Here is a 21,795-nt window from a genome sequence, read left to right as displayed (position 1 = left end):
AGGAATATTATTAATCACTTAAGAAATAAAAATAAAAATTATTTTTTGCACAAAACTCACTTAAGGATATTTCATGGAAAACTTAAATAGTAGGTTAGACTACTGGGTCAATCAAAGTGAGCTAGAGCTCAGGAGGCAAGGATGTATGCTTTTAGAACTATATAGAAGATATAACTCAGAAGACTGAAGGGTTTAGATAACCATGTGAGACTGTGAACTATTATTACTAGAATGTAATTGAATATTAACAGGACTCAGTTATCCTTCAGGTGTATATAAGTTTATCTTTGTATGTGAAAAACAGCTATTTATGTCCATTTCTTTTCAACTGTATTTATATTCATAATTTGAAAAATAGCTAGCATTTCATGCAGCCTTCTAAGGAATTTACATGACTTAGAATGACCTTGTTTGTTCAATCCTGAAAATTAACCAGTTAATCCTCCCTTATAAAGACAAAGCATTTTTTTATTCTCATTAAATGAAATATTCAATTCAGTAAGTATTTACTCTGCATTTACACAGTAGTTTGGCATTGTGTGAAATGTAAGCCACAATAAAGGAAAGCTGAATGTTTTAGGACATCTTCCTGGCCTTAAGAGTTTCTGCTACAGCAGGCAAGTGCAGTGGCTCATGCCTGAAATCCTAGAGGCAGGTCGATTGCTTGAGTTCAGGAGTTTGAGAAACCCCCTGCCCCATCTCTGCTAAAAACAAACAAACAAACAAAAACAACAAAAAACTGCTTCACTTTGAATGGCAAGAACTGTATGTATGTGTGTGTGTGTGTGTGTGTGTGTGTGTGTGTGTGTGTGTGTGTGTGTGTGTGTGTGTATACTCACAAAAAATCGGAGTGCCTCCTTCTGTCACTTTTCAGGCCTCTGTCTCTCTCCTCCAAGGCCCTAAGGCCTAAATTCCATTAGAGCCTTGCTCTTTGTAAGCTGTCCTCAAATTCACAAGGTTGATTTGCATTTTAATTTGGGACTTTTCAGGACCAAAAAAAAAAAAAAAGCGGGGCTGGGTGCCTGTGGCTCAAGTGGCTAAGGCGCCAGCCACATACACCTGAGCTGGCAGGTTTGAATCCAGCCCAGGCCCACCAAACAACAATGATGGCTGCAACCAAAAAATAGCTGGGCGTTGTGGCGGGCACCTGTAGTCCCAGCTACTTGGGAGGCTGAGGCAGAAGAATCACTTGAGCCTATGAGTTGGAGGTTGCTGTGAGCTGTGATGCCATAGTACTCTATCCAGGGCGATAGCTTGAGGCTCTGTCTCAAGTGGGCATGTTTAAACAGAGTTAGAAAGTTTATTTATTTGCAGGGTTCTGATTCACCTATCACAAGCTATACCAAACAAACTGATTTTACTCCACCCATAATCCTGTCACTCCCCGTTTATAAAAGCCCAGCTTGCTGGACTGTCTTCCGGCAATTGCCTACAGAGTAGACTCCAAAATTCCCAACTTGGTGTATCAGGCACTTTTGAGCCTCATTTTCCTTACTCCCAACCAGACATCCTAGTTTCTGGTCCCACTGAGCTTTCCATGTTTTCCAAAATAGGCCAGGCTTGTTAACAACTCCTTGCTTTGCCCCTTCTTTCCATTGCTCAGAATGCCTTTCACCTTCTCCTCTCTCCTCTTTCTGGCATCTCCTCCACTTTGAGACCCAGAATAAACATCATCTCTGAAACTCTTCCTGACACTTCCAGATTTCCCTGGAATTTTTTGTTTTGCCTCTTCCCACAGTACTCTGTACATTTGTTATAGTACCCTATGGCAATGAGTTTTGAAAAAGTATTCCCTAACTGGATTCTCAATGGCAGGAACCTTGCATAGTGTCTTTAAATATATGTTCCTTGAATGTTTCTGTGGTTAGTATGATCAACAGGTTGCCAAATATAGTTTTACCTGACATTGTGTTCTCTCCCTTTGAGAATGCCCTAGGGTTAAGTAAAAACTCCTTTTTTTTTTGTTTTTTTGAGATAGAGTCTCATGTCGCCCTCGGTAGAGTGCTGTGATGTCACAGCTCACAGCAACCTCAAACTCTTGGGCTTAAGCAATTCTTTTGCCTCAGCCTCCCAAGTAGCTGGGACTACAGGCGCCCGCCACGATGCCCAGCTATTTTTGCTGTTGTTGTTGTTGTTACTGTTGTTTGGCAGGCCTGGGCTGGGTTCAAACCTGCCAGGTCTGGTGTATGTGGCTGGTGCCCTAGCCACTGAGCTACAGGTGTGGAGCCTAAGTAAAAACTCTTAACAGGGAATTTATAAGGTTTATTGTTGTTAATTTAACCAAATTTAGAGATTTCTTACCAATCGAATTTAAAATGGCTTTATAGAACATATTTATAGAAAACAATGAGTTTTGCCAATATCGTTCTCCCAAAATGTGTCCTTTGAGATACTGTATAAACTGAAATTTGGTAAAAGGAGGAAGTGGGTCTTAGCTTTGTCTGGTCTATAAAATTACAGAGTTAATGACTAACGGGGGTAGGGGTGGTCCTGGGAATTGTGATTGGAGGTGGGGGGCCTTAGTTATAGTCCTGTTTCTTGGCTTTAGAATGCACCCTTAACTCCGGCCATCCATCTTAGAAAAAGCTCCCCTGGTAAGAAGGTAAAAGGGACTCGGCGCCAGTACTCAGTGGTTTGGGTGCCGGCCACCTATACCTAGGCAGGGAGGTTCCAACCCAGCCTAAGCCAGGAGTTCTGGCAGGAGCCTGTAGTACCAGCTACTTGAGAGGCTGAGGCAAGAGAATAACTTAAGCCCGAGTTTGAGGTTGCTGTGAGCTACAACGCTACAGCACTGTACTGAGGGCGACATAGTGAGACTCTGTATCAAAAAAAAAAAAAAAAAAAAAAAAAGGCTCAGCACTCGTAGCGCATTGGTTACTGCGCCAGCCACGTACACCCAAGGGGGTGGATTTGAACCTGGCCCGGAACAGCTAAACAACTGCAACAAAAGCCGGGTGTTGTGGCGCAGCTACTTGGGAGGCTGAGGCAAGAGAATCGCTTAGCCCAGGAGTTTGAGGCTTCTGTGAGCTGCGACGCAACAGCACTCTACCGAGGGCGACATAGTGGGACTCTCTCTCAAAAAAAAAAGGTAAAAGAAATTTACACCCTACATTACTGAAAAAAGTATCTAAATTATCAAAATTCAAGGCCTATTCATTGTTGGGTCTGTGGTGCCTTGAATAAAAGAGAAACAATTTATACCTGCACCAAATCAAAAACTCCTTTTCTTCCTATCTAAGCTCATTTTCTTCTCCCATCTTATCTTAATATTGTGACATTCTCTCCAACCGGGGCATAATGTAATGATTACGTTTTTCACCATTTCAGGTTACTCCTTTAGCCTTGCAACCCCTCCTTAGTCTTTTATCTCTTTAAAAGTTTCCATTCTCCCATTCCCTTACTTTTTACACCCTTCCTCCACCTCTTCCTCCTCCTCTTTTTTCCCAGCTACCTCATCCCGCCCCGCGCGTCACCTTTCCTCCCCTTTCGGGCTCCTTCCCGCTCCTTCTCCTGCTACTCCCCGCCCCTCGCGTACAGAAAGCTCCAATCAATAGCTCCGAAGTGGTCGCGAAGGCCCGCCCCCTTCTGGCTTTCCACTTCTCTTTCCCCCCTTTTCTCCCTCCCCCGCCCCCCAGTCAAGTCTGTCGGACCTGGGGGCTTCGAGAGCTGGGCGCTATGAAAAGTGTTTGCCCAGTCACTTCCGGTAAGGACCCTGAGGCGCGAAGCTTCTTTCGGGACCGTTAAGGAGGAGGCGGGAGTTACTGGAGGGGCAGGGGAAGAGGATGCTGACAGAAAAGGGTAACTAAAGAGAGTGTCTTGGGTGCTTTAGCCGCCCCTTTCCCGCCGCCCCACCACGCGCCAGCTCCCCGCCCCCAGGGCGGCTGCAGTGCTTCCCTCCACCCCCCACTGCCGGAGAGAGTCGTCGCCCCTCCCTCAATACCGTGTGACCGGAAGTAGCGCCATCTTTAGCTGCTTGTGCTATTGACAATAACAAGCTCTGCTTCTCTCCCCCTCCTCCTCCCCCCAACCACAGCGTCTCCCCTCCCAGAGAGAGGGTGAAAAGGAGGAGGAGCTGCAGCCTCACAGACTCGCTGAGTTGCTCCAGCAGAAAGGGGGGGAGAGAGATCGAAAACCAGGGGAGGGGGACGGCGCGGCCGTTTACCTGTCTGCCTCCTCATTCGCTCTCCCCCTCGTTCTGCTCACTTCTGGTGTCAGCCTATCTGCCTTCCCAAACCCTCCCATTCCCCCGGTGTAGCCCCCCCTTCACTTTCCTTCTCGTCCTCTGTGTTTCTCCTCTTTTCTTTCTTCCCTTCCCCCTCTAGGATTGCCACCTTCTCTCCTACACGCACGCAGGCATATAAACGTAGGTTTTTGATGCTCCTCTGCCTGTTGACCCCGCTATTTTCATGTTTCCAACAGGTTTTTCTTCCCCCAATCCCTCAGCTGCTGCTGCTCAGGAGGTCAGATCTGCCACTGATGGTAATACCAGCACCACTCCGCCCACCTCTGCCAAGAAGAGAAAGTTAAACAGCAGCAGCAGTAGCGGCAGTAACAGTAGTAACGAGAGAGAAGACTTTGATTCCACCTCTTCCTCCTCTTCCACTCCTCCTTTACAGCCCAGAGATTCGGCATCCCCTTCAACCTCGTCCTTCTGCCTGGGGGTTTCGGTGGCTTCTTCCAGCCACCCGATACAGAAGAAGCTGCGTTTTGAAGACACCCTGGAGTTTGTAGGGTTTGATGCGAAGATGGCTGAGGAATCCTCCTCCTCCTCCTCCTCTTCACCAACTGCTGCAACATCTCAGCAGCAGCAACTTAAAAATAAGAGTATATTAATCTCCTCTGTGGCTTCGGTGCATCATGCAAACGGCCTAGCCAAATCATCTACCACCGTCTCTAGCTTTGCTAACAGCAAGCCCGGCTCTGCTAAGAAGTTAGTGATCAAGAACTTTAAAGGTAACCAAGCCCCAAATCCGTAATCACTTACTAAGGATTTGACACTTGAGGGGTCACGTGCTCTATTTATGTTAATGTATTAAACAGTATAGAGATGGCCTAATGTTTTATGCATAATCAATGAGGAGGAGGGGAGGTCCTTTTTTGGTGGAGGGTTCATTTGCTGGGGGTGGTTAGTATCCTTGTGCTGCAGCGCACACCGGGTGTTTCTGTGCAGTATTTTGAGGATTTTCTCAATCTCTTGTATTTAATCTGTTATTCCTTATAACATTGACAATCGGTATGATTGATCCGGATTTTACAGGTGAGAAATTTGTATTCTAAAGAGGTTTATTTTTTTCAGGTGCATAGTGAGTCTTGGCACTGTTGGGATTTTTATTTTTGTGCTTTAGTAGGCCACATTCTCCAGTCCCTAGAAATACAGATAGCAGTGGTGATAATTTCATGCTCAAATAATGTTTTTAGTTAGATTTATAATGTTGAGTACTATATTCACGAAATTCATTGTGGGAGCAATATTTGGAGAAAAATTTTTAGCTATCTGCATTTCTTTCCAAAGGGAGCGTTTGGAAATGAAAAATATGGTGTATACACAGAAGTAGTAACTTTGTGTACCACTAGTCTAAAGATGGAAGCAATTACTACCTCTATTTTTCATCACTAAAATGGGTATAAAGTATTGACCAGAAGCGTTTAGGCAAGTTTTATCTTTGTGTTTGGGATACGTGATGTAGAGTTTTGTGAATTCTTGGATGCAAATAAAAAATCAATTTTTGAAAATGCTCTTAACCTGAATTAATTTTATCTATTGAAAATGTTTCCATTTTTCTTACTTTTTCAACACCCTTAATTGGTAGATAATTAATGCTAAAGTATTTATTAAATAGAGGAGTAAATGAATGAAGTTATGTTTACCAGATAAGTGCTGCGTGGCTAAATGTTAGTGTTGAGAAGATTAAGTTCTCCATGCTTGTGTTTTCAATATTAGTGTGGAAATCAGGAATATGTTCTATTTTGTCTCAAGCAAAGGGTTATGGTGTTGTTTTTAACCCTTTCTTTTTAATATCACTCTTCTCTCATCCCCAAGCTCTCAAGACTGTTGTTTTCTGTCTAACTTAATAGTAGAGCTTTCTGAAGTAAATAAGAATTGTAATTGACTAATGTATTCACTATTTCACCTAAAGATACTGATTTAATTAGCCAAGTGTTTTTTTTTTTTTTTTAAGATGTGAGTGATGATCCTAATTGTATTTGCAAATTGGGTTCAGAGATTTTGTTTTTCTCTCCCTCCTAAAATAAAAATACATTTTTTAAGGCATTTGGATGTTTTAATTAGAAAATTTTCTTCACTCACTGCTGGCCAGTGGAGTTTAAATTAAAGCCTAGAGTAAGGTGTTTCTACTCTGAAAATGCTACATTGGTCTGAAGTTACTTGGACGTTTTAATTTTTTTTAATTTCACTTGGCTTATAAATGTAGTTCAGTACCTGAGTTAAGATGTTTTTCTCCATTTCTGTAGATGCTGCATAAATGTGAGGCTTAAACAGACCTGAATTAGAATCCCAGCTTTGCTATCGACTAGCTTTGGTGACCTTGTGCAAGCTTACTAGCCTCATTTTCCTCAGCTGTAAAATAGGGATAATAATACCTTCCTCAGGACATTGTTGGGACAATTAAGAGGTTTATAAAATACCTTGTACATAGTAGACACTCAGTATTTTAAATCTTGGGTACAAAATTTATGTTGAGTTAGGTTTGATGAAGATGAGGATTGTTATTTTTTATCTGTCATTCTTGAATTTTTATTTTTCTGAAGCAATACAATCAATAGGAGAAAAACCTCACCTTCAGTTTTAATAGGTGAGTCAAAATGACTTAAACAGTATTATGGCATTTCAAACTTTATTCTTTATATTAAACTTAAATACAGTTTTTTAATATTTAGGTATAATAGTTATAAAGATCACTGTTTACTTTAAAAAACAATAATGCTATTGTATTTTGTGGATCTTTGGTTACTATATTCTACATATTATTCTTATACCAGTCTTTTACATGTCATCTAGATAAGCCTAAATTACCAGAAAACTACACAGATGAAACCTGGCAAAAACTGAAAGAAGCAGTAGAAGCTATTCAGAATAGTACTTCGATTAAGTACAATTTAGAAGAACTCTACCAGGTATGTATTAATGTGGATAATCATATTTGATTAACATAAACTGAAATGGGGTATATGTGAATTTTACTTTCTGAAATGGGTCCTTTAATAGACTTTTGATTCCCTCTTAATTACAGTTTCACATATTCTCACATAAACTGGATATAATCATACTAGTGTAAGTTGGGCTTATCCTGGGCCCTTCTGATTAGGAATTACAGTCAGGTGTATCTTAGTATAATAGAGGTTACCTATAATGGATTCCTACAGCGTGGATCCCAAAGATGAATTCTGGTAGCATGTTATTATGGTAATTCTTAGTTATATAATATATCTATAAGAAAGGACTCAGGACTTACAGATATTCTTCACATCCTTTATTCTACTTTCTATTAGTAGCCTTTACCATTTCTTTTTCTTGCTCTCATGTTGGCTTACCTCCTGAGCTATAAGACACAGCTTAGCCTAGAAATAAACAGCACCTTAGCCTGAGGTTCAGATATGTTTCTTTTGCTTAACAAATGGGTCCTTACTTGAAAAGTGTAACTTAAATATAATGTCAAGGGTGACTACTGATTTAGACTTCTTGCTGCCAAGAAATTCTACCATACTGTGTTTTATGACTCACATAACCCAATTCAAGAAGTTACTTTATGGGGTGGCACCTGTGGCTCAGTTGGTAAGGCGCCGGCCCCATATACCGAGGGTGGCGGGTTCAAACCTGGCCCCGGCTGAACTGTAACCAAAAAATAGCCGGGCGTTGTGGCGGGCGCCTGTAGTCCCAGCTACTCGGGAGGCTGAGGCAAGAGAATCGCTTAAGCCCAGGAGTTGGAGGTTGCTGTGAGCTGTGTGAGGCCACAGCACTCTACCGAGGGCCATAAAGTGAGACTCTGTCTCTACAAAAAAAAAGAAGTTACTTTATTTTTTGAGACACAGTCTCACCATGTTGCCCTTGGTAGAATGCCATGGTGTTACAGCTCACAGTAACCTTCAACTCTTGGGCTCAAGCCATTCTCTTGCCTCAGCCTCCCATGTAGCTGGGACTACAGGTGCCTGCCACAACACCCGGCTATTTTTTGGTTACATTTTTCATTGTTACTTAGCTGGCCCAGGCCAGTTGTGGCTGGCGCTGTAACCACTGTGCTACGGGCACCGAGCCTCAAGAAGTTCCTTTCTATTATAACATCAGCAATTTGGTATTAAAAAGTACTTCAGGGTACAATAGCTTGAGGTTTTATATTGATGAGTACCTTGTAAGAAATTATGTTAGTTCAATTTATTGTTACTCGTGATTTTCCTATTAGTTGTAGAGGCAGTATGGTGATGGGCAAACCCCAGAATAGGAGTCAGAAGTCAAACTTGGGATCTAGTTTTGACTGTTCTTAACTCTTGTGATCTCAGGCAAGGTACTAAACCTTTAGTTTCCTACTCTGTATGATAAGAAGGAATATTTGCCCTATCTACCTCCCAGGGTTGTTTACATAAGTCAAATAAAATTTTTGTGAAAAACACCTTGAAGCCTATAATCCTATAAGATGATGTTATTGCTAGTCAGACTTTTTCATAAGCCACAGTAAAGTTTTTTTTTAACTTGCAGTATGTCAATTGAGATCACCAGTTTCTGTTGCTGTAAAAATTAAATGAGTCAGTTCATGCACAACACTCAAAACAGTGCTCAACATATAGTAATAATGCTAGGCAATATTTTTTCACACTGTTGCTAGCTTGAAGAATGCTATCAGAGTCTCACTATGTCACCCTTGGTAGAGTACCATGGCGTCACAGCTCACAGAAACCTCCAACTTTTGGGCTTAAGAGATTCTCTTGCCTCAGCCTCCCAAGTAGCTGGGACTACAGGCACCCACCACAACGCCTGACTATTTTTTTGTTGCAGTTGTCATTGTTGTTTAGCAGGCCTAGGCCAGGCTCGAAACCACCAGCCTCTGTGTATGTGGCTGTGGTCCTACCCCTGAGCTATGGGCGCTGCCTATAATGCTATATCAATGTCAGCTGACAGTAGTAGTGCTGTTATTAGCTAAGGATGGCCCATTTCATTTGGCTCTTTTGGTATTACATAGGGGGCTCCTGATATGCACACTAATAAAAGTAGAATTATGGAATTAGAGTTGGAAAGGCTTTTTTTTGAGACAGAGTCTCACTGTGTCACCCTCTGTACAGTTCCGTGGCATCACAGCTCACAGCAACCTCCAACTCTTGGGCTTAAGCAATTATCTTGCCTCAGCCTCCCAACTAGCTGGGACTACAGGCGCCCACCACAATGCCTGGCTATTTTATTTGGTGCAGTTGTCATTGTTTAGCTGGCCTGGGCTGGGTTTGAACCTGCCAGCCTCTGTGTATGTGGCCGGCGCCATGACCACTGTGCTAGGGGTGCGGAGCCAGAGTTAGAAAGGCTTTTAAGATTTCATGTGGTTCGGTATCTTTTCTTTGTATTGTGCCTACAACACAGGTTCATCTTACATTATCTCATATGAGCATTACAGAAGCCCTTTCTGAAGTAGATAAGGTAGTAGTTGTTACTAATACTTTATTAGTTTTGAGAAAAGTTAACCTGCTGGGAGCCATATATTGGCAGAGTGGAAGGAGACTCAAACTGAGATGCTTGATTCCTTAGTCCAGTGCACTTTGACTACCAAACTGCTTCACTAATAAGCCATGGCACTTCAAATATCACTGTAGTATAGTGTTGAAGCAATTCGGTTTAGGAAAAACCTTCATCATCAAAGTAGATAACTTTTTCATCCATGCATATATATGGAGTTTATTTGGATATGCTGGTATACAGCATATTTAATTTCAATAATGTGTTCCTTTAAATATTCCGTGTTTAATAACCAATGTTGATTGTAGTTAATGAACCCTATTTACTTTACCTTGAATATTTTTCCGGAGCTTTTTGATTTGAAAATATTTTCCCTAAATATTGATTCTGTTAAATCTTTTTGTTTCAAGCTTATAGCTTACATTTTGTGTTTTTACTTTCTTATACTTCATACATTTTACCTGCTATTTTTCAGTTGCATTTCATTAACCTGAAATCACAAGTGTTGCAACTTCTCAGTTTGATTTTTCATAGTACCTTGCTACTTTTGCTATAACAAATTCAAAAGCATTGATTTTTAGCTTATTTCATGCCATCTGGATTTTAGGTGCTTGTTTGATTTTTAACTCATTAAAATACAATAAAAGTACTTTCCTAAAATTAAAACAGTATAGAAATATGTGGTTAAAATAAACAAAAGTTCTTTTTTTCTTTGAGACAGAGCCTCAAGCTGTCGCCCTGGGTAGAGTTCTGTGGCATCATAGCTCACAACCTCCAACTCATGGAGACAAGCAATCCTCTTGCCTCGGTTTTGTTTTGTTTTTTTCCTGTTTTTAGTAGAGACCAGGTCTCAATTTTGCTGGTCTTGAACTCATGAGTTCAAGCTATCCACCCACCTCAGCCTCCCAGAGAGCTAGGATTATAGGTGTGAGCCCCGGCACCCGCCAAAATGGGAATCTTTTTTTATTTTTAAGCAGGCCCAAGCCGGGTTTGAACCTGCCACCCCCTGTGCATGGCCAGCACGCTAAACAAAAGTTCTGTAAACCATTATCTCACCCTCTTTCCCTGAAGTAAACACTTGTTGGCATATATTTATTCAGAACTGTTTTCTGCATGAAAAACCATCTTGCTTTAAAGCTGCAATATGGAAGTCCCTAGTGTGGGTTGCGTGTACTGCCTACTAATTTTTTCATTTCTAGAAAAGAACATACTGTTCTTAGTATATTTGTAATAAGCGAACATTGTCTTTCTAAAATAATTTTAAATGAGAATTGTACCTGAGTTTTAAAATCGTCTTTCCTTGACAACCTTGAAATTCTGTAAGAATGAGGCAGTGATTAATATTTTGGTTTGGCTTTTTTGTTTACTTGTTTGTTTTTGATTAACAACAAACAAGACTTTGGTTAAATGCACTTACTGGCTTTTGGGTTGATTAGCCTGTCTTAGTTTGGAGATCTATTATTCATCATATGACTTTGGGTGAGTTACTTCTTTAAGCCTTGGTTTCCTCATTTACAAAATGAAGACACTAACATTTACCTGTATCACAAGGTTATGTAGTTATAAATTATTCCAAAAAAGAACTTAGTACAGTCCCTGCTATATATCGGTATCATCAATGCTAATAAATACTTGTCTTCAAAAAAGAAATCTTTATTATATAATTATATTTATTTTAGAGCTCTAAAAGCCACATGTATGTCTTTAAATTCTAAATCCACAGTAGGCCAGAACAGCTGGCTGATAAATAGATTACATTCCAAATATGCTTCAGTAGACACCATTAGCAAAATTGAAAAAATAATAGAAAAAGAGAACTCTCTAGGAACAGCGTTCCTCTGCACTTTGTGCAAGAATATATTGGAAGGTTGGTTTTTGTGTGTTTTTTACTAAGTAACATTTTAAATAATGGGATTATTTTCCTCATGTTCTCAGTTTTTGTATGAGTAGCTGCATAGTGTTTTAAAACTAGGTGCCTGGACTTACTGGCACATGCCTATAGTCCCAGCTACTGGGGAGGCTCAGGGAGGAGGACCGTTGGAGGCCAGCCTGGGCAGCATAGTCAGACCTTATCTCTAAAAAATAAAATCAGCTACCTTTTTTTGAGCTGCTAGAAGTTTATATATGGGAGTGCAACATTTATTCTCATAAATGTCTAGCTAATTTTGAAGGTAGGCCTAGTCCATACTTCAGTTCTAATGAAAATAATTGTATCTGTCATTAAAATGGAAATTCTGGTTAGCTTTTTTTGAAAAAATATTAAATAATGAACATTTTTATAAATGATTCATGTATAGAGCAGAGGACCACAAAACTAGAAGCAAATAGTGCAGGCTGTCCGTTGTAAAATCTGGTTGCTTTAACAGTCAGTGGTTATGAGAGAGAAGATAGATTCTTAGTGTTGTTGACTAGCGATTGGATTCTTTGTGTTACTCTATTGATGTTTTAAAGCTTAGTCATTACACATTATGTATTTCTGTTCTTTTTACTGCATTATTATTAGTACTATCACTGCTATTTTTTAATTATTTTTTAAGACAAGAGTTTTCACTATGTTGCCTTCGGTAAAGTGCTATGGCATCACAGCTCACAGCAACCTCAAACTGTTGGGCGTAAGCGATTCTCTTGCCTCAGCCTCCCAAGTAGCTGGGACTACAAGTGCCCACAAAAGGCCTGGCTATTTTTTGTTGTTGTTGCAGTTGTCTTTGTTTAGCAGGCCCGGGCTGGATTCAAACCCGCCAGCCTGGGTTTATATGGCCAGCACCCTACCCACTGAGCTACGGGCCCTGCCCTATCATTGCTATTTTTTAAAATGTGTGTATAACTTCTTAGTCCTTGGTAATTTTAAGTCTTTTTATTTTTATTTACTTTTTATTTATTTTTGAGATAGAGTCTCACTCTGTCACCCTCAGTAGAGTGCCGTGGCGTCACATCTCACAGCAACCTCCAACTCCTGGGCTTAAGCGATTCTCTTGCCTCAGCCTCCCGAGTAGCTGGGACTATAGGTGCCTGCCACAACGCCTGGCTATTTTTTGGTTGCAGTTGTCATTGTTTTTTTCTTTTTTTTGTAGAGACAGAGTTTCACTTTATGGCCCTCGGTAGAGTGCCATGGCATCATACAGCTCACAGCAACCTCCAACTCCTAGGCTTAAGCGATTCTCCTGCCTCAGCCTCCCGAGTAGCTGGGACTACAAGCGCCCACCACAAGGCCCGGCTATCTTTTGGTTGCAGTTCAGCCGGGGCCAGGCTTGAACCCGCCACCCTCGGTATATGGGGCCGGCGCCTCACCGACTGAGCCACAGGCGCCGCCCCTGCAGTTGTCATTGTTGTTTAGCAGGGCCAGGCTCAAACCCACCACCTTTGGTGTACGTGGTTGGCGCCCTACTCAGTGAGCTATGAGTGCTGAGCCTATGGCCAGCATTGTTTTTTTTTTTTTTTTTTTTTTTTTTTTTTTTTTTTTTTGTAGAGACAGAGTCTCACTTTATGGCCCTCGGTAGAGTGCTGTGGCCTCACACAGCTCACAGCAACCTCCAACTCCTGGGCTTAAGCGATTCTCCTGCCTCAGCCTCCCGAGTAGCTGGGACTACAGGCGCCCACCACAACGCCCGGCTATTTTTTTTTTTTGGTTGCAGTTTGGCCGGGGACGGGTTTGAACCCGCCACCCTCGGTATATGGGGCCGGTGCCTTACCGACTGAGCCACAGGGGCAGCCTATGGCCAGCATTTTTAAGAAAGAAACAAAATAGAAAGTAATCAGAGTGCATCACAAATAATAATAATGAAGATTTTATCTCAATTACCTAAATTTATTTTATCTACTATGGGTGACATAAAATATTTTTTTAATTTCAGATTAATATCACAGCATAGATGGTTTAGGTTGCGTTCTTTGCATTAGTTACATAGATTCCAAATTGTAGTTGTGCCCTTCACCCAGGAGGTGTGCCATTATACCCTTACATTGTGTCTGTTAGGTGAGAATGCCTCAATCCTTTATCTTCCTTCTCTTCCCCCCATTGGAGTTTAATTATGTTATATTCTCTTATGTAGGTATATATTTGTTCATCTACTAGTTTCATATTAATATTGAGTACATTGGATTCTTTTTTGTTCTTGTGATACTTCACTAAGTAGAATATTCTCCAACTCCATCCAGGTTAATACAAAAGACGTAAAGTCTCCATCTTTTTACGGCTGAATAGTATTCCATTGCATACATATACCACATTTTATTAATCTATTAATGTATAATTTGGGCACTTGGGTTGATCCTGCATCTTGGTGATTATGAATTGAGCTGCAATAAACATTCTGGTGCATATGTCCAACATAAAATATTTCTCAATGCAACTTGGGGTGAAAAAGGTTTTTTTTTAAGCCCAAATATTTTATTAGGCTCAACACACATAAAAATTACTCTGTCACATTACTATGAAGATTTTTTTTTTTTTTTTTGTAGAGACAGAGTCTCACTTTATGGCCCTCGGTAGAGTGCCATGGCCTCACCCAGCTCACAGCAACCTTCAACTCCTGGGCCCAAGCGATTCTCTTGCCTCAACCTCCCGAGTAGCTGGGACTACAGGTGCCCGCCACAACACCCGGCTATTTTTTGGTTGCAGTTTTGGCCGGGGCCGGGTTTGAACTCACCACCCTCGGTATATGGGGCCAGCGCCCTACCGACTAAGCCACAGGCGCCGCCCTACTATGAAGATTTTTAAACACTGACTCTCTAATTTCTGCACTGATCTTACCATGAAGTTATTATAGCCTGTGAATCAACACTGGTCTGTGGACTGCACTTTGAGTAGATGATGGCTAGCCTCCCAGAATTAGGTTGCTAGGTCAAAGGGTAAAGGCATCTGTGGCTTTGAAAGATATTGCCAGGGGCCAAGTGTGGTGGCTCACGCCTGTAATCTTAACACTCTGGGAGGCTGAGGCAGGTGGATTGCTTGAGCTCACAAGTTTGAGACCATCCTGAGCAAAAGCCAGACCCCATCTCTACTAAAAATAGAAAAATTGAGGCAAGAGGATCGCTTAAGTCCAAGAGTTGGAGGTTGCGGTGAGCTATGATGCCACAGGTGAAAAAGTTTTGAAAGCTACTATTTCAGACACATTGCTCCAAACAAACTTTGTTCAAAAATGAGGAAAGCATAGTGCTTAGATCACAGGGTGTGTGGAAGGTTATTATCAGACATGAAGCTAAAATGGTAGGAATGGCCTTAACACCATTAAAAAGTATGGTCATGGGGAAATTGGAAGGGTTTTAAGTTTTTGTTTTTGTCTTTGAGACAGAGTCTCACTTCGTCGCCCTCAGTAGAATGTCATAGCATCATAGCTCATAGTAACCTCAAAGTCTTGGGCTCAGGCGATTCTCTTGCCTCAGCCTCCCAAGTAGTTGGGACTATAGGCATCTACCATAGCACCTGGCTATTTTTAGAGACAGGGTCTGGCTCTGGCTCAGGCTGGTCTTGAACCTGTAGGCTCAGGCATCCCACTCGCCTCAGTCTCCCATAGTGCTAGGATTACAGGTGTGAGCCACCACGCCCAACCAGGTTTTAAGTTTTTTTTTTTTTTTTTTTTTTTTTTGGCCGGGGCTGGGCTTGAACCCGCCACCTCCGGCATATGGGACTGGCGCCCTACACGTTGAGCCACAGGCGCCGCCCAGGTTTTAAGTTTTTTGATTACTTATTGTATTCCTCTGGTTCAAAGACCAAAATGCAGTGCATTTAGTGAAAAATCTTACTTCTACTCTGTCGTCCAACCCCCAAGCTAGTCCTCCTCACAACAAACATTCATTTTTTGAATATCTTTCCAGAGATGGTTTATGTATGTAAAAACAGCTGTGTTTTTATTCATTTTTCCCATTTTTTACATAAATGATAGTAGACCAAGTACCACACAGTTCTGTCCTTTCTTTTTGCTTTCTCCATTAACAGTACACAAAGAGCTTGATGGAAGGTTGTTGGGGAAGGGTAATTATTAGATCTGGTATATATGTTAAGACACAGTCAAAGCTAATTCAGGGAAGCAGAGTGTTTGCTTTGAATCAGACCTTCAAAATTCACCTTAGATACTTCTGCCTTTCCTTGCTACAAACTTTTTTTTTTTTTTTGAGACAGTCTCAACTATGTCACCCTTGGTAGAGTGCTGTGGCATCACAGCTCACAGCAACCTCAAACTCTTGGGCTTAACCGATTCTCTTGCCTCAGCCTCCCAAGTAGGTAGGACTACAGGTGCCCGCCACAACGCCTACCTATTTTTTGCTTGCAGTTGTCATTGTTGTTGGTCAGGCCCAGGCTGGGTTCGAACTTGCCAGCTCCAGTGTATGTGGCTGGCGCCCTAGCTGCTGAGCTACAGGCGCCAAGCCAATTGCTTCAAACTTTTTTTTTTTTTTTTTGCATTGCAAATGGTTAAAAAAAAATTTATTTCAGTTTTTACTAAATCACAGCTGTGTACATTAATACAGTAGTCATGGGGTATGCTTCAAACTTCTTAAACCACCTTCCAGCTAAACATGGGTGAGGCTGTGTACTATAAAGCCCAGCTTAATTCAGTTTCTTACTGTTTCCACAAACTGTCCATTTCCTTCTGAGTTTATAGGATTCTTCCTCTTTACATTGTGCCCAGGAAGATTTTTCTGACTTGCCCTGTCCTAAAGGCTAGGCTAGGGGCCTCATCTCCCTGCTTATCCCCATCATCATATCTCGCACAGTCTGTTGTAATTACATGTTTTCTGGCAAGTATTCTCTTTATACTAGAATCCCCTTTCATGTACAGGACACATCGCTAATTATTTTGTAGATATGTTAGTTTTTTGAATACTTACCTGGTTGAAAGCCCAAAAACTATGTATTGAAGAACTTACAGGTACATTACCACATGATCTCTTTCTATCAGTAAGGAGAATCTGGCAGGCTGAATATACACATAAAAAGATAAATAGTATTAACTCAATGAGGAGTTATTGTGGTATTAATATTAGTGGGAATGCCATGTGAGTCACTGACAGCTAAGGCAATTAATACAAACTTGTTAGAAGAAATGAGACTTAATTGGGTAGTAAGGGAATGTGATATCTTTTTTTTTAAGAGACAGTGTCATTTTGTTGCCCTTGGTAGAGCGCCATGGCGTCACAGGTCATAGCAACCTCCAGCTCATGGGCTTAGGCAATTCTCTTGCCTCAACCTCCCAAGTAGCTGGGACTACAGGTGCCTGCCACAATGCCCGGCTATTTTTGTTGCAGTTGTCACTGCTGTTTTAGCTGGCCAGGGCTGGGTTTGAACCCGCCACTCTCGGTATATGGGGCCGACGCCCTACCCACTGAGCACAGGCACCGCCTGGGAATGTGGTATCTTACGTGAAAAGATAAATAAGTGCGTCAAGAGCTGTTTTATGGGAGAAAGAGAAACACAGCAGAACAAAATGAGATAAATAGGACATGGAGAAGTACTAGAAGTGGGAAATGTGGAGAATATGATGTACACACTAAGTCATATGACAGAATCTAAGCAAGGAAATGGGAAATGCTAAGGAGATGAGTCAGTCACTCAAAAGAAACACCAAGATATAATGAGAAAAATATTAAAGGGGTAAGGGGGACAGTGCACAGAAAACCAGTATGAACACAGGGGCACATGAAATAAACATAAATATACCCTTAAGCATTTGTGGCCTAACCCCCATCATGTGGAAAGTGGCCAGGCCAGCAGAGACTTAGCCTTCTTATTCCTTCGTAGCTGCAGAATCTAATTGGCATGCTGTTTCCTGGTGAAGTGTGGTGATCTCCCTCTCATGTTTTAAGAGGTTTCCTTTAAGCTTTCTTTTCATTTGGTAATTTATTTACTGGACCTGCACACTGGAAATGTAACTTCCAACTCCAACCAACAGAAATTAGGTGCCCCCCTAAGAGTCCATTCTAATGGAATTTTTGCTTTCTGTTGTGGTGAGAAAGGAATACTTAAGTCATTTCTAGTTGGAATTGTAGATTATATCTGAATTTACCCAAAGAGTTTTACTATGCTTGCTTCTTGTTTTAAATTTATAAGTCTTTTGATACGAATAATAAGTTCACTGAAATCTGAAGGTTCTCCTTTGGGATCTGAGTATAAAAGAAGACCAATTCAACTATTAGAATGAAGTAAAAATGCATTTGCTTCCTTTGTATTCATGTTTATTCAGTTATGTGAATTTTAAATATTTATTTGACTATTCTTAGGAAAAAAGGTACTTAGTTATAATACTGCTAGCAATAACTTTTGCTTTGTTCTATTCAGGAAAATCTAAGAAAGGATAAATAAATTTTGATTCAATTGTAGTAGAACTTTCCAACCCATATAATACATAAACAATTGCTGAAATTAGTTTTTAAACTCAAAATGGAGTTCTGCTTGTGAAAATTATTAACATTTTTTTTTTTTTAAGAGACAAGAGTCTCACTTTATGGCCCTCAGTAGAGTGCCGTGGCCTCACACAGCTCACAGCAACCTCCAACTCCTGGGCTTAAGCGATTCTCTTGCCTCAGCCTCCCGAGTAGCTGGGACTACAGGCGCCCGCCACAACGCCCGGCTATTTTTTTGGTTGCAGTTTGGCCGGGGCCGGGTTTGAACCCACCACCCTCGGCATATGGGGCTGGCGCCTTACCGACTGAGCCACAGGCGCCGCCCGATTATTAACATTTTTAAGAAGACAGTTTTTGTTTTTTTTTTTTTTGTAGAGACGGAGTCTCACTTTATGGCCCTCGGTAGAGTGCCGTGGCCTCACACAGCTCACAGCAACCTCCAATTCCTGGGCTTAAGCGATTCTCCTGCCTCAGCCTCCCGAGCAGCTGGGACTACAGGCGCCCACCACAACGCCCGCCCGGCTATTTTTTGGTTGCAGTTTGGCCGGGGCTGGGTTTGAACCCGCCACCCTCGGTATATGGGACCGGCGCCCTACCAACTGAGCCACAGGCGCCGCCCAAGAAGGCAGTTTTTAATGTAGCAGTCGTTATAAATTGGATGTCTTCACAAACAAGAACATGACTTCATTCCCTCTATTGTTAACCCTTGTAGTCCTAATAATATATGTTCAATGACCCTTATCCGAAATACTTAGGACAGAAGTGTTTTAGGTTTTGGATTTTTTTCAGACTTTAGAACATTTGAATTATATGTACTGGTTGGAGCAGCCCTAATTTGAAAATCTAGGAAATGCATCATGCATGTCTTTTGAGTGTCATATTGGTGTTCAAAATGTTTCCGATTTTGGACTAGAAAGGTTTGACCTGTACTTTGTTCTTTTTTGGTACACTATATTGGTTATGAAAAAGTTTGCCACCCACATTGATATGCTTTGTTGCTTGTGTCTTAAGTGGATGAATAACCCTTTTAAATAAGCTGACATGGTACTAATGTCAAAATAATAGGAATTTGATATAAATAATTGAGAAATTCTCCCCATCCTCTCCTTTAAAAAGTACATGTTTAATCTTGCAGGCTGTAGAAAATCTCTGTTCTTACAAGATTTCTGCAAACTTGTACAAACAACTGAGACAGATCTGTGAAGATCACATCAGAGCACAGATTCATCAATTCAGAGAATATCCTTTTGAAAACAAAAAAATCTTGTGTTTTTGTCTTATCCTTCCTTCCTATCTCTCACTGTTTAACCCAGCTTGAAGTGGAATACCTGTGTTTTGTATGTTTGTTTTGTCATTTTTTTTTAGCCTTAATTAGGGTCTAAGTCTGCGTGTGGCATTCATGTAAATAACATGTCTTCATGTCTTTGTGTTTTTTTGTCTTTCCATTTGAGGAAAGATAATCTTCTAAGGGAAATCATAAACTGAAAACATAATGATCAGATTAAGACTTGTTTTAAAGGTGTTTCTTAGTAAGATCTATTTTTTTTTTTTTACAGTTTAAGAAATAGCATTTTGGCTCGGTACCCATACTACAGTGGTTATGGCGCCAGCTACATGCACTGAGGCTGATGGGTTTGAACCCAGCCCAGGCCAGCTAAACAACAATGACAAATACAGCGAAAAAATAGCCAGACATTGTGGCAGGTGCCTGTAGTCCCAGCTACTTGTAAGCTGAGGCAAGAAAATCACTTAAGCCCAAGAGTTTGAGATTGCTATGAGCTGTGATGCCACGACATTCTACCAAGGGCGACATAGTGAGACTCTGTCTCAAAAAAAGAAAAGAAATAGCATTTTGTTCTATTATTGCTATTTAGTTTCATTTAGTATATGAGGTATTTCATATTTAAGACGTGTGCTGTTAATATTGTATGTATTACTTGTACTAAGTACTTTAAAATATCTTTAACATATATCTCATGGATTCATTGGACAGTGTTCTTTTTCTAAAGAAGATTGATAGATGCTGGCAAAACCATTGCAGACAAATGGTAAGCTGAAAAGGTAGTACATTTCAGCTAAACATTTTTTTAACCTTGAAGTTAAAAAACAAAAAACAAATTTCTTCCATATAGGGAATGTTAGTTTTAAAAGCTTTGCAATAAGGCCGGGCGTGGTGGCTCACACCTGTAATCCTAGCACTCTGGGAGGCCAAGGCGGGTGGATCATCTGAGCTCAGGAGCTCAAGACCAGCCTGAGCCAGAGTGAAACCCCGTCTCTAAAAATAGCTGGGTGTTGTGGTGGACGCCTGTAGTCCCAGCTACTGGGAAGGCTGAGGCAAGAGGATCACTTGAGCCCCAGAGTTTGAGGTTGCTGTGAGCTGTGATGCCATGGCACTCTACTGAGGTTGACAAAGTGAGACTCTGTCTCCAAAAAAAAAAAAAAAAAGAAAGAAAAAAGCTTTGCAATAGGGAGAGTTCCTCAATATGTGTTTTTTTTTTCCATTGGAAACTAATTTTGGTTGTATTTTCTATAGTAAAACAGCAAGGTACAGGCAAAAAACCAGCATTTTAGGATAACTTACATCTTAGGGTCATTTTTATTTTTGTGACACCAAAAAGTATGCATCTCATTAAAAATTTACATTTGTCTGTCAGTCTTGATGGCTATCCAGTCTACTGTTTGATTACCTGTGAAAGTGTCTGATAATCCTATACTATAATTCATTCGGATGATAACCTTTTCTGTTCTTCCTACTCAGCTATTAGTTTATACCTTATGTTACTCAAATTGGAATATTAAAATCTCGCCCACCAGAAAACTCCACATGTCACATACACAATTTAAGGTAGCTTCACCCCAAGCACTGTTGCTAAAGAAGAACTGTATAAGCGTCCCCTTCATTTTCTGTTTTTCTTTTCTTTTTTTGAGACAGTCTCACTATGCCACCCTCAGTAGAGTGCTGTGGCATTACAGCTCACAGCAACCTCAAACTCTTGGTCTTAAGTGATTCTCTTGCCTTAGCCTCCCAAATAGCTGGGACTAATAGCACCCTCCACAGTGCCCGGCTATTTTTTTGTTGCAGTTGTCATTATTGTTTAGCTGGCCCAGGCTGGTTTCAAACCTGCCAGCCTCAGTGTATGTGGCTGGCGCTGTAACCACTGTGCTGCAGGTGCCAAGCCCTGCTTTTGTTTTCAATTACTCCTAAGTAGCAAAGAAATTGGAAGACCGTTTTCAGTATCTTTTTTTCTAGACATCACAGCAAGGATTAAGACAATAGAATAATAAAAATGGTATGGGCATATTCTCAGATGTGTTTATCTGCTTATTTAATCCTAGTAATCGAATATATATATATACACACACAAATGAACCCTACATTTTTATTCTTATTAAGAACAAATTTTCAGATTTATAAAATAGAAAAAAATGTTTGATTTCTTTTTTTTTTTTTTTTCCATTGGCAGATCATGATCAGGAGCATTTTTTTGTTTCTGGATAGAACTTACGTTCTTCAGAATTCAATGCTACCCTCCATTTGGTAAGGATGCCATAAAAGCATTATGAAAATATAAGTTACAAATCGTAGTCAAATCTTAATTACACTCATGAAAGAGTGTAAGCAATATTGTGAATATTCTCCTAAAAATTCAGATTTGGCTTCTACATTCTTATTTATAGCAGCTTTACATTCTTAATGATACGTTGCTTATGCTAATATTGAAGATAGTTAACATTCCCTGAGCGTATATTAATTTATAAAGGAGTTTTTTGTTAGATAAGGGCAT

At 40.7% G+C, this 21,795-nt stretch overlaps 1 protein-coding gene across 1 annotated transcript in view; it reads left to right on the top strand.

Moving 5' to 3' along the window:
• The first annotated feature begins 3,574 nt into the window (after window positions 1–3,574).
• Window positions 3,575–21,795, top strand: part of CUL4B (cullin 4B) — a 35,842-nt gene continuing 17,621 nt past the window's right edge. The window contains exons 1-6 of the mRNA XM_053580084.1: window positions 3,575–3,703; window positions 4,420–4,953; window positions 7,019–7,134; window positions 19,146–19,249; window positions 19,989–20,058; window positions 21,475–21,548. Coding sequence (XP_053436059.1) covers window positions 3,676–3,703; window positions 4,420–4,953; window positions 7,019–7,134; window positions 19,146–19,249; window positions 19,989–20,058; window positions 21,475–21,548 — 926 coding nt within the window. The 5' untranslated portion in view covers window positions 3,575–3,675. The remainder of the gene's footprint in view (window positions 3,704–4,419; window positions 4,954–7,018; window positions 7,135–19,145; window positions 19,250–19,988; window positions 20,059–21,474; window positions 21,549–21,795) is intronic.

Source organism: Nycticebus coucang, chromosome X (genome assembly GCF_027406575.1).
Source record: "Nycticebus coucang isolate mNycCou1 chromosome X, mNycCou1.pri, whole genome shotgun sequence".
Classification (NCBI taxonomy): domain Eukaryota; kingdom Metazoa; phylum Chordata; class Mammalia; order Primates; family Lorisidae; genus Nycticebus; species Nycticebus coucang.
This window is presented reverse-complemented; position numbering and strand designations above follow the sequence as displayed.